This window comes from Peromyscus leucopus, chromosome 8a, assembly GCF_004664715.2.
Source record: "Peromyscus leucopus breed LL Stock chromosome 8a, UCI_PerLeu_2.1, whole genome shotgun sequence".
In the NCBI taxonomy this organism is placed as follows: Eukaryota; Metazoa; Chordata; class Mammalia; order Rodentia; family Cricetidae; genus Peromyscus; species Peromyscus leucopus.
Genome location: NC_051085.1, coordinates 48,267,087 through 48,280,454, shown reverse-complemented (window position 1 = coordinate 48,280,454; position 13,368 = coordinate 48,267,087). Strand labels below are relative to the sequence as shown.

At 46.2% G+C, this 13,368-nt stretch overlaps 1 protein-coding gene across 2 annotated transcripts in view; it reads left to right on the top strand.

The window, feature by feature from the left end:
• Serac1 (serine active site containing 1) overlaps nt 1-13,368 on the top strand; it is a 40,996-nt gene that overhangs the window by 9,518 nt on the left and 18,110 nt on the right. Inside the window, exons 4-10 of one of the 2 annotated variants that reach the window (XM_028888623.2) lie at nt 594-730; nt 2,169-2,258; nt 3,917-4,048; nt 5,775-5,896; nt 7,391-7,519; nt 11,285-11,398; nt 12,276-12,438. In XM_028888623.2, the coding sequence (XP_028744456.1) occupies nt 594-730; nt 2,169-2,258; nt 3,917-4,048; nt 5,775-5,896; nt 7,391-7,519; nt 11,285-11,398; nt 12,276-12,438 (887 nt within the window). The remainder of the gene's footprint in view (nt 1-593; nt 731-2,168; nt 2,259-3,916; nt 4,049-5,774; nt 5,897-7,390; nt 7,520-11,284; nt 11,399-12,275; nt 12,439-13,368) is intronic. The other variant, XM_028888624.2, reaches the window with a different exon arrangement.

Below are 13,368 nucleotides of genomic sequence, written 5' to 3'. Positions count from 1 at the left end.
ATATGTGTACATATTTATAAAGCGTGTAGGGGCATTGCATATAGTAGATTCATACTAAGACTGCCCTAAGTGTCCATTTGCAGGGGATTGGGTAAATCAATTATGGTAAGTGTGTTTATGTCATGAGGGAACCATATGTACAGACAACAGTTGTGGGTGAGTCACACAAACACAGTCTGAACAGAAGAACACATCTAGCCTGAGTCCGTTCACACAAAGCTCAAAATCAGGCCAAAGAGAACACTGTTGTTTAAGGATGTACACACAGGTGGCAGACACATGATGCAAAGCAATGACGTGATGATTATTGCTACCGATCGGCCGTCAAAGAATGAGAGAGAACACACTGTGGGCTTTGGGGCACCGCTAACCTTCTATTTCTTCCTCGGATATAATCATGCAGCCATTTGCTGTTATTTTAAACTGAGATGAATGTGTACACATATGTCCCTGTGTGTACATATACGTGTAAAATGACACTTGTGTGCTACTGTATGCTGTGTTTCCTAGCAAAATAGAAAACAGTTCACTGTGAAAAGCTCTTGAGTCATATTTAGATCCCAATTTATGATGAGTTTTTTGTTTCTTTCTAGGGGCTCTTTATTTCTTACATATGAAGTTCTGTCCCTGAAAAAGTCTTTAACGTTAGACACTCAGGTGGTGGAAAAAGAAAAAATGAAGTCTTACATCTATGTGCACACAGTTCCTATGGACAAGGCAGAAAATCGTGGTAAGATACCTCCACCCTTCTGAAAGGGAAGCTGGCTGTTGACTGTAGAAATGGGTCTGTTTAGAGAACCGTGCTGACAGGGTAAGCTCAGCCTTCTGGAAGGGTCAGCAGAGCCAGGCTCCTAAGTGTCTTAGTCATGTTCTGTGGTGGAGAGAAGAGGCTGTGACCAAGACAGTGCTTATACAAGGAAACATTTGACTGGGGGCCTCCAATTTCAGATCATGATTGGCAGGGAGCATGGCGCTGGAGCAGTAGCCGAGAGCTACATCTTGATCCTGAGACAGGTGGAGAGACTGAGCCTGGCACGGGCTTTGGAAACCTCAGAGCCCACCCCCAGGGACCCACTGCCTCCAACAAGGCCACGCCTCTTAATCCTTCCCAACAGTTCCATACCCTGGTCACGAAGCATTCACATACATGAGCCTGTGGGGACCACTGTTATTCAAGCCACCTCACCCAGCACTAACTGATGACCAGATCTGGGGCTTCTGTGTTTCCCCAGGTCTTCAGCTCCTTAGAACAAAGTAAGAACTGGCCCAAGCCCTTGTGTCTGACCCCGAGTTCCTTCTTCAGTGAGGGTCCTCAGTTCAGTTTGGCAAGTACAGATGTTTGTTTTGTCAACTAGCTCAGAGTCCATCCTGCTGCAGGGATGTACTCATGCAATCGAACTCATGAAACACACTGAGGAGATACGAAGTCACCTTATTTATTGCTGCCATCTGTCACAAAGGCTGAGTGGTCTGTCCATGCTGGTTAGGACATCCCCTTCTCAAGGTAGAGGTTGCTTGCAGGCCTCTTGGTTACTTGGTAGATGTGGTAGTTTAGCTCAGAAGGGAGTCTTTCCCTTAGCTCTGGGCAGCCTGGGGAGCCCCCACCCTACCCGGCCTTGCCATCCCTAAGACATCCTAAGATCCTAAGACATCCTAAGATGTCAGCCCTCACGTGCCTACGTGGGATGGGCTCCTCTGTTCCTTCTGACTGTATTATCACCACCTCGTCTTTATTGCATTACCTCCCTGGACTTCAGCATCCATTAGGGCTACTTAGAGTTTCAATGTGGAGACGGTTACCACCTCTTATAATTTACCTGTCTGGTGAGGCTCAGCCTCACTCTAAGGCATTTCCAAGTTCAACTCTAGGTCAGCTATTTACAAGGAACGTTCTTGTGAATATTAGTCAGCTTCCGTTATTCAGGAGGAATAACTACAGTTACTGTTCTCATTTTCTCCTTGACCTTTTCCTGGAGTCCAGGCCATTCTGGTTCCCATAATAAATACTTGCGTTTTCAGTGACAATAAGAGGTCAAAGGTGGTTTTGTTTTTTTTTTTAATGTTCTCTTGCCATTAACTCTGGAGCCTGGTGTATGTATTTCTTTTTGAGGTATTGGAGCGCGATATTAAGAGTGCACACTTGGTCTTACTTGCTGCCATCATTTTAGGGCTTGTTTGGCAGGCAAGAAAAGAACTTCACAAAGCAGTAAGGAAAGTGTTGACAGCGTCAGCCAGGGTACTGCGGAGCCCATTTGCTGGTACGTGTAGACGCGTGAGTCCTCATCACTGGTCTGGAAGTCGTGTGGACAGCCACCCCACGACTAAAAAACATTCTTATGCTCATATTTTATTAACTATAGGAATCTGGCTGAGGAACATCCTCTTGGATGGATTTAATTTTACAGCTAAGGGCTTTGAACAGTTTTGCATTTTTGTGTCTAATTATATTAAGATATTAATATTAAGATAGTTGTAAGCAACTGTTGAGAATGAATATTCTTTTACAAAATATTCAAAATTTAAAATTTATAAGAAAATCACTTCATGCTTTCTCATACTGAAACTATTGCATCAAAAATGTGAATTTTATTTTTATAATCAATCAATCTCCAATTTGGAGTTAGCTCAAAAATGCTGTCCTGGCTGGGCATGGTAGTGCACACTTTTAATTTCAGCACTTGGGAGGCAGAGGCGGGTGAATCTCTGTGAGTTCAAGGGCAGCTTGGCCTACAGAGTGAGTTCTAGGACAGCCAGGGCTACACAGAGAAACCCTGTCTCAAAAAATCAAAAACATAAAACCAAAACTAAAATGCTTTACATCCTAATCTCTTTACAAAGTTGATATCATGAAGAATAGACAGGAGAATTTTCTAGAATTAAGAAAGACTAAAGAAATCTTATCAAATCCCCTATAAAACTCTTTTACAGTGAATATTTGTATGTAGAGTTTGCCTGGATTCTAGACTTGTGAGTGTTCCTGGGTGTGATAACATCATGATTATATGAAAGAAATAAATCTGTTTGTTTGTTTGTTTGTTTGTTTTTGAGACAGGGTCTCTCTACCTAACCCTGGCTGTCCTGGAACTCACTCTGTAGACCAGGCTGGTCTCAGACTCAGAGATCTGGCTGCCCCTGCCTCCTAAATGCTGGAATTACAGGCGTGTGCCACCACACACAGCAATAAATTTGTTCTTAGGAGACACAGGTTGGACCTGAGAGGGTAGGACGTCTTGTGTCTACAGAGGTAGTTTACACACGTGCAGATGATTCAGTGTGGCGGAGTGATAGTTGCTGGTGCAAATGGGAGAGGCACGTGGTGGTAGTGAAAACGTGTGCTTCCAGTTCTTTCTCCATTGAGTCTACTTCAGACTAATGCTTTTAGTGGAAAAGCGAAAGAAATGACCACATAATAACATACAGTATTAAAAGTACACATGTAACACTCGTAGTAAATATAAAACATAATACGACAGCTAAGATCAAACATTTGGTCATCACCCGTATCTGCGTTTAACGCTCCATTGCAGTTTCTAACTGGTTACAGGTTACCATCTATACAACAGTGCTGTATATAAAAACATTTTGGAGCTGGGAAGATGGCTCAGTCCGTACAGTGTTGCCCTTCATGTGTGAGGCTCCTAACCCAGAACCTCCATAAGGAGCCGGTGACTGGAGCCCACACCTGTGGTCTCAGCACTTGGGAGGCAGAGACAGGAGGCTGTATGGGGTGTGCTGGCCAGACAGCCCAGCGGGATGGGCCAGCTGCTTCAGTGAGAGTCTCTGGTTCAGAAATGTGAGGTGCGTGTAGTATGCACACAGAAATGTGCAACATGCGTACTCCATAGATGTCCAGATGTTGTGGCAAGTGTTCATGTTGCCGTGTCTTGTGTGTGTCTGTCGTGTTCTTTTGGCAAAGACTCTTTCAGCACAGTTGACATAGAAGACCACGACTGTGCCGTGTGGCTGCTCCTGAGGAAGAGCCGGGAGGACGACAAGGCTGCCCGACTGAAGGCCGTGCAGGAGATGTCGGAGGCCCACCACTGGCACAGTAAGGGCCCACGGGTTCGCCACCTCCGTTCTGCTGTGAGAGACGAGGGGGTGCGGTTACGGGAGGGGAGAGTCAGGCAGTCTGAATACAGGAGCACACACTTGCTGCGGGCCGCAGGAATATCATAAGAACTCAGCTGGTTATGGCAAAGTCACTACCTGGAGGGATCAGGGAATTCCTCCAGAGGAAGCCAAATCCCAAGGATTTTTTGGTGTTACTTGGCTTGTTATATATCAGCTGTATTCTGTTATGAAAATCATGTGTGCCTTCATAGTTTTCCCAATTGACTTTCCCCTAAGAAGAGCTAACAGTGTAGACTGATCACTCTCTGGACAGACACATTCCAGGTATTTGGAGAACAGCCTCAGGAAAGGCTTTCTCTGGAATCAGATTATCTATCTCCCTTGGCCACTTTCAAGGACTACAGGAAACACCACCCAGGTGGACGCCCATTGTTAGTCCCACCTGGGACTAACAATGGTAACAGCCCATGTGCAAGTCTCCTGATTTACGGTAAATTCCACAAGGAGAGGTAATTCACAAGACGCCTAGGAGAGGTGGACTTAATAGCTTTACACAATTTAGCTCAGACCCTCCCTTTTATATACTGGGACTTCCAGGGCACAGGGGGAGAAGAGAAAAGAGAATGGAAGAACTAGATGGGTAAGAACTTGAGAGGAACGAACTGAGATGGGGAAGAACTAGATTGAAGGACTAAAAGAGAGGACTAGAGGAACGAGATGGAAGATGAGGAAGAGCCAGATGAGAGAGAAGGAGACGAGAGAGGAACTGATAGGGGAAAGAACTAGATAGATGAGAACCTAGAAGGGACAGAACCAGATGAAGGAATTAAGATAGAACCTAGAGGGGACAGTAGACAAATATAGAGAGAAATCAGGCAAGAAAGGAGCTAGACATGAGAGCAGAACGGAAGCTGTGTATAAAGGATGTTATGCCAGAGGAATTAAAGCAAGTGGACGATAGAGCTCTGTGTGCTGAGATTCTATTTCCTGAAAACAGTCCTCGCCGTTAGTAGTTCTTCTCTCCTGAGCCCCTGGGATGTATAATATTAAGGCTGGTCCCTCTAATATTATACAGACACACTCTCTCTCAAACACTGAGAAAACTCCATGCTAAACTGGAAAACCAAGTGTGTTTGGTAAGGGCAACTCCCAAATTGGGGTATGTTCTACCAGAAAAAGATATACTATTTCACCGAGAGAAGCTCCTGATTCTGAGTTACCAGTTTTCACATTTGAACTTCAGATTTTTAAAAAAGTTACTCAGAGCATGACCTGGAGTGTTGAGGAGAATTGTGTGGTTGGTGGTAACTGAGCCACATTGGAAGTTGAGCTTCCTGAGTGTGTGGTTGGAGGTAACTGTGAGTGAGTCACGTTAAGCATTGATCTCCCCGGGTGTGTGGTTGAAGTAATTGTGAGCCATGTTGGGTGTTGATCTTCCCAGGTGTGTGGTTGGAGGTAATTGTGAGCCATGTTGGGTGTTGATCTTCCCAGGTGTGTGGTTGAAGTAATTGTGAGCCACGTTGGATGTTGAGCTCCCAGGTGCTGTAGGTGCAACTGAGTTGTGAAAAATACTTGGGAAATTTGGAGTTAAAAAGTTTTGGAACAGCTTAAGAATTGGGATGCTTTCAAGTAGTTTTTTTCTTTACTCTTGTGATGGCTCTGAGTTAATCTTGATGTTAACAAAAACTGTATTTTCACAACAGACTACCAGTACAGGATAATTGCTCAAGCCTGCGACCCAAGGACCCTTATTGGTTTGGCACGAAGCAAAGAAAGTGATCTTCGCTTTTTTCTCCCACCTCCTCCTCTGCCGCCTTTAAAAGAAGTAAGCCAGCATTCTAGGGAGTGGAAAGGGTTAATGTGCAGGTGCAAAGAAATAAGCATGGGGAACTGGATAGGAATCTGAAATCTCTGTTTCCACCGGTCTATGACCTTCACAAGGGCTCTTCCGCTGCCATTTTCTGCCTTTGTGAGTTGAGAGAGTCTGTTCCGTTAGGTAACTCCATAGCATGTCAGCACCCAAGAGAGGGTGCCTTGTAGTAACTTTTTTTGTTGCTGTTTTGTTTTTGATTTTTCAAGACAGAGTTTCTCTGTGTTGAACTGGCTGTCCTGGAACTCACTTTGTAGACCAGGCCACCTGCCTCTGCCTCCTGAGTGCTGGGATTGTTTTGTTTTAAGATTTATTTTTAGTTATGTCTGTGTACCTAGACGTGGGTATGGGCATGTGAGTACCAGTGTCGAGGGAGGTCGGAAGAGGGCAACAGATCCCCAAGAGCTGGAGTGACTGGTGGTTGTGAGCCACCAGACGTGAGTGCTGGGAACCAGACTTGGGTCCTCTGCAAAGGGCATGCTCTTAACTGCCAAGTCATCTCAGCAGCCCACCTTGTTTATAGATGAGATTTTTCTCCTCCTGAGCACTCCTGACATCTTAGATCAAATACTTTTTTTACTGGAGGAGGCTGTTTTGTGTACTACAGGATATTTAGCAGCATTCCTGGACTCTGCTCCTAAGATGCAAAGAGCCCCCAAGTTGTAACAAAGAAAGTTGTCTCCAAGCATTGCTAAATATGTCCTGGGGGTTAAAGTACCCCTGGGGAGACCCATGGCCAGAAGCATGCTGAGCTAACTGCAGGTGTCTCAGGCACCTTCCTTAGATGAGAAAGCAACACTAAACTTTGATGTAAACAATCACCTGAAAAACAGAAAAGTAAATACATAGAACATTAATTATCATGAAAAATGAAATATTAACAGACTTCAGGCTTGATGATATCTTTAATTATTAAGGGTATAGTTCATTTTGAGTCAAGATATCAAGAAGTTCCTAAGGTAAAAATTGAGTTACAATTCCAACAGTCTTTTTCTTTGTTTGTTTATTTTTAAGATTTTATTTTGTATGTATGTATGTGTGGGGCCTGCATGTATGTACGTACACTACATGCATGCTAGGTGTCCACCGAGGCCAGAAGAGGGCATCCAGTCCCCTGAACTGGAGTTCCAGGTGGTTGTGAGCCATCATGTAGGTGCTGGGACCAAACCCATATCCTCTGCAAAAGTGGCCTGTGCTCTAATTATTGAGCCATCTTTCCAGCCTTGTAATAGGTCTTTAAGTGTGACAGCAGCCATGGCAGCGTAGAACCACAAACAAATGATTGTGCACCTCCACTTTTGTGGCTGCGTACTTTCCAGATCACAACCGCTGTTCATCCTGTGTACTGAACGTGTATGTCTGTCTCACTCTGACTCTTGCTTGGGGTGTTTTCTGTGACACCCAGTTGTCGAGTTTGTGTCTGAAGACTGTCTTTGCTTTTTATTTCAGGATTCCTCCACTGAAGAGGAACTCAGGCATTTGCTGGCTTCTTTACCTCAGACAGAGCTCGATGAGTGTCTCCAGTATTTTACATCCTTGGCTCTTAGTGAAACCAGCCAGAGCCTGGCTGCGCAGAAGGTCTGCTTATATCTTATTCAGCAAATGGTTTGAGCGCTCGCTGTTTTCCAAGACACTGCTGGGCCAGCGTTTAGAATCTCAGTTGTTAGCCCGGTTATGGACTGTCTACTGTGCACTGGGCTGTGTGGAGTCCGTAATCAGAGAAAGATAACCATAGACGTGGATAAGAAAGATTCGGGTTCCAGGAGTCCTCAGCTCAGCTTCTGAACTCATTTATTGTTTTGTAGGAGCAAACTCTGGTATTGCACCTTTAGAATCAACAGTCAGGATCGGGTACAGCTCAGTGACAGTGTGCTTGTCAAGTGTGCTCTAGACCTGGGTTCAATCCTCAGCTCTTGAGTTGAAGCATCTAGGCCTGTGTTTTAACCTGAACTCTAGATTTGAGAATCCAGCCTCCTCTCCTTGGAGTATAGCAAGACTCTGGAATTTAGCGGATCAAACCTGCCTTCCCTTGATACAGTCCTTACCCTCCGGTCTTTGTCTGTCTGCTTAAGTTGCAGCCTAGCGGTCCTGCCCAGTCCTTCACATATACAGCTGTCAGCAGCTGCGGGCCGTTGCTGTAGGGCACACGTTGAGTCTGCCCCCTGACTTTCTACAGCCACCTGTTCCTACACATCTCCTCTACCGAGTTGGCTTTTGTTTCGTCTTTCACTTCCTCAGTGGTTTTCAGATCTTCCGGATTCCTGTCTTAGTCTCTTTTGGGTGTTGGTTCCCATTTGTGCTGGCGTTGGCTCTCTCTTGGGATTGTGTCTTTCCTTGGTTGTGCCTGTGGACTCCAGGTTCACTCTCAGATGAACGGACTGTTTTCTAGTGACTCCCAAGCATCACGAATGATAGATTTGTCCCCACAGAGCAGGGTTTGTTTCTCTCCTTGAGGTCTCTTGGTGTTTTCCTACTTGAAGGAAGGAATTCTGTGGAGGGACACATGAAATGTAAGCAGAACTTCAGTAAGCAGAGACAGACAGACAGGCAGAGACAGAGATAGAAAGACACACAGACCCAAAGTCTGTGTGTGTGGCAGGAGTGGGCAGAGGCGGCAGAGCTCGGTGGGTAGAGCGCAGTGGGCAGAGACAGCTCTGTGTGATGGATTTTAAAGAAATTTTTATGATTCATATAAGGTTGGGGGCATATTCATGGGGTAAGGTGACCTTTCCCCCTTCTGCGTCATGGTGGATAAGATCTCCCTTTTATGGAATCCTTTTCTAGAGGATTATGGGAGATCCTCTAGAAAAGTCTACAAAGAGAAGGGATGCAGACCCTTTATTAGTGCATGTGTGGGAAAATGCCCTGGTGCCTTAGTTTTTGATATTTCAGGGGTAGCCTGTCTGTAACCTCAAGAACATTTAACTGCAGATGCACTTTCTGAACATCAGGAACACAGCTGCCGAGAAACAGCTGTCGCTTGGCTATCTCATATTCAGCTCCCTTTGACACTAGGACCATGATGGATCTGATAGTTGAAGCGTTAATCTAATTAATCTTATCAAAAAATCAGGAATCAAATACTGGGGTTAAAAACCTGAAAGCTCGCCGGGCGGTGGTGGTGCACGCCTTTAATCCCAGCACTTGGGAGGCAGAGGCAGGAGGATCTCTGTGAGTTCGAGGCCAGCCTGGGCTACCAAGTGAGCTCCAGGAGAGGCTCCAAAGCTACACAGAGAAACCCTGTCTCGAAAAACCAAAAAAACAAAACAAAACAAAAAAACAAAACACACATACACACACACACAAAAAAAACCAACCTGAAAGCTCAGAGAAGCAGGGGAGCAGCCACAGTCTCTTCCTACCTCTTCCGTTCCTTCGACCAAAAGGGCCAAGATCCTGTCTCTGCCCCATCTTTCGACTTCCTGTCTCCTCTGTCTCCAGTCCTCCAAACCACTCTGGTTAATTTAGGTCAGCTAGTGGCTGGCCCCGCCCTCTGGCTCCAGGCAAGCGTTATTTGTCAGAACACAATCAAAACATCACACAACAGATAGTCTGTTGGTTGAGACATTTGGTTAGTTTTGAGGTTTCATACTGTAGGTTGGGCCAGTGTTTTCCGGGAGGAAGAATGCAGGATGGAGGCTGGCTGTAGGATTCTCGTCTCCCAGCTCCCCCTCCAGTCTGTCTTCTACCTCACACTTGACGGCAGTTTTTCTCATGCCCTCCCTGGACATTTCAAGTCCTTGCTTTGGGTGGAGATCTCAGATGTAGCCCCACAAGAAAGCCCCCAGAAGGCATCTTCTCCACTGACCACAGTTGAGGTCCTACACTCGATATTCTCAGCCCTTGCTCCTCTCCCAGGCTTTTCCCTCCTTCTCCAGTTCTAGCCCCCAGGGTTTCTCTTGATTTCCTTTTTTCCCTCAGAGGTTGCCCATGTCTAACAGCATTTGAAACACTTTATACGTTTTCCTGGATACCCGAGCTTCAGCTCGTCTTCCTCAGTGTAGCCAGGCGATCTTAGAAACCCGAGTGAGAGCTGCTCTTGTCCCTGCCTGAAACCGTCCAAAGGCTTCCTGCTCTGTGGCAAGCCGAGCCCTGTGTGTTGCTTGTTGAAGGCATGCATAGACTCCTTATCAACATGGCTGCCTGCAGGTGGGAACCAGGGGTGGCAGGAACGTCCAGCAGACAGTTGTGGGATGTAAAGCCTGTCCAGTGGCAAAGGGTGTGGAAGCTGATGGAGTTCTTTACACAGGTCAGAGGGCAAAGCTAGGTGTGGCCTCATCAGTGGTGACAGTGCTCCTCGACAGTGCTCCTCGGGAGCACAGGACGCTTGCCTCATCAGAGAACATGATTCTGCTATCAGCACCACCCTGGATACCGTTCATAAGACTTAGTGTCTGGTAGTGCTTGCCACTCTTCAATTTATTATAATTTAGTGTGTGTGTGTGTGTGTGTGTGTGTGTGTGTGTGTACACAGGGGTCAATATCAGGGATCGTTGGCTATTTCTTTCCACCTTACTTTTTGAGACAGTGTCGTGTTGAATCTGCAGCTTGCCAATTCAGCTGGACTACCCAGAACTGAGGTAACAGATGTGCACCACCTACCTGCTTTTTAGGTGGGTGCTGGGGGTTGGAGCTCAGTTCCTCACACTTGTGCAACAAGTCCTTTACCCACCGAGCCGTCCCCACGGCCCCCGACTACACGTCCTCTCCCACGCGAGCTTCACTTTCAACTGGGAGAATTCTGAGCCATCCTGTTTTTAATGTTTTTGTTTAGTGATACTTTCCCATTAAAGACTTGTTTTAGTATTAGGTTTTCAGTTGACTCCACTACCATAGCCTGTGTGAATTAGTCAGTGCTGAAGGAGATGACACCAGAATGACCAGTGGATAAAGAATTGACTGCCAGGAGAGGGCGGAAGTAAAGATGGGAAAAGATGTCAGAATCGTTCTGGGAATCTCCTCATGTGTTTTCTATTTAATAAGCAATAGAAGTTTGCATAACATTCCCTTTACATTTTCAAAGTATCTTGAGATATTTACATATTTGACATTCTTTTTTGATGTTGTTGTTGTTTTCGAGACAGCGTTTCTCTGTGTAGTTTTGGTGCCCGTCCTGGATCTCGCTCTGTAGACCAGGCTGGCCTCGAACTCACAGAGATCCGCCTGGCTCTGCTGCCCGGGTGCTGGGTTTAAAGGCGTGCGCCACCGCCGCCTCCCAGACTACGTATGTGACATTCCTAATTTGAATATATCACACATTTGCATATTGAAATCCCTGATTTATATATGTTACACATATGTTAACAGGAAGCTGACTTTGTACACACTGTGTCTTAACTTCAGGGAGGACTCTGGTGTTTTGGAGGAAATGGACTTCCTTATGCAGAAAGCTTTGGAGAAGTTCCTTCTGCCACAGTGGAAATGTTCTGCCTAGAAGCTATAGTAAAGCATTCGGAGGTAACTTGCTTTCCAAAATATGGCTTTTCATAGTTACTAGACACATATTTGGGAGTGGGAAGAAGTGGAGAGGAGGACCTTGGACGAGTTAGGGAGGAGTAAGCAGTAAATATGATCAAAATGCATTGTATGCGGGTGTGGAATTCCTAAAGAATTAGTGAAAATATTGTATTTTTAAAATTCCACTTTTAGCTGGGTGGCGGCGGTGGCGCACACCTTTACCCCCAGCACTTTGGAGGCAGAGGCAGAGGCAGGTGGCTGTGCAGCTAAGTTATGAGTACTGTTAATGTCTAGGCACTTTGGCATCGTGGTCGTCACAGTTTGCTTACTTATTAGACAGGATCTTGCTATGTGTCCCTCTGCAGCTGTACGCCACCCTGCCCAGCTATAGTTGGATTAAAAAAAGGGGGGACGCAAAATGCCTAGTGGTACCCACAGATGAGGTATAAGCATCACCTGGGAAACACATTAGGCACAGTGTCCAGTTGCCCATGATGTTTAAGCTAAGCAGATGTGGTGTAGAGTGCAGGGATTTGCATTTGCCACTGGCATCCTCACCCACATCTGCAGAAGCACTGTCCTCAAGGCTCTGAGCTCGCCACTTTAACCTAAGAAGGCCAGCCCTGACTGAAGTGCACGGCTGTATTTAGTCATCGTTGATTCCCACCTGTGGAATGGGGCTGAGGCGGAAACAAGAGGGACTGTGGGGACCCTCCCTGGAGGTGTGAAGCAGGAACAAGGGAGTGTACTGTAGCACAGGAGGGCTGTGGGACCCTCCCTGGAGGTGTGAAGCAGGAATAAGGGGCTGTGGCACCGGAGGGCTGTAGGACCCTCCCTGGAGGTGTGAAGTGAACAGAGCTCTGTTAACTTGTACTAGATACCTTCCCACTGTGACCACATCGAAGCAGGCGGGGGCTTGCAGCTCCTGCAGAGGCTCTACCAGCTCCATAAGGACTCCCCGAAAATACAGAGAAACATCATGAGGATCATTGGAAACATGGCCTTGAACGAGCACCTCCACCCTGCTATAGTCGGCTCAGGTAAGAGCTGTGTGCGCACTGAGGACCCTGGCTCTGCCTCACCTCGTGTTACATCAGTTTTTCAATAGACGGACAGCTCTCAGGGTCTTCTTGGGTCCAACATTAGGTTGTTTGGACAGTGACAGGGAATTGCTAGGGTTGTCTGTTCCACACCGAGGAGTCAGCATGTAGAACCATCACAGGCGAGCAGGCTTTGACACGAAGATTGTTGAATTATTGCTGTGAGTTAGTTAACCAAGAGGCTGACAGAAAAGAGACCCATTGTATTCATTTCCTCTGCAGCCTACGAGTCTCCTCACCTCTGCCTTCTCCCCTGCCTCTTCCTCCTCCCTCCCTTCTAGCAATGTGAGCGCACAGATCACTCTTCAAAAAGGTTTTAAGGTTTATAATTTATTACAGTACTTAATAAACCGATGCTAAATTGTCTCATCTTTGGCTAGTGGGGGCCCAGAGAACTGATACACACATATTATACATATGATGTGTGTGTGTGTGTGTGTGTGTGTGTGTGTCTGTCTGTCTGTGTGTCTGTCTGTATACTTCTGTCTTAGTTACTTTTCTGTCGCTGCCATAAAACATCGTGACCAAGGCACTGTAAGGAAGAAAGTGTATTTGACTTGTGGTCCAGAGGGATGGGAGTCTTGTCATGGCAGGGAGGCGTGGCAGCAAGCAGCCGGAGAAGGGAGCTGAGAGCTCACATCCTGTACTATAAGCACGAAGCAGGGAGCATGAACTAGATGTGGAATGAGACTGTAAACACCAAAGCCCACCCCCAGTGATACACATTTTCCAACAAGGCCACACCTCCTAAATATCTACAAACAGTACCACCAACTGTTCAAATATATGAGCCTGTGGGAGACATTCTCATTCAAACCACTGTTAACAGATACACACACACACACACACACACACACACACACACATATG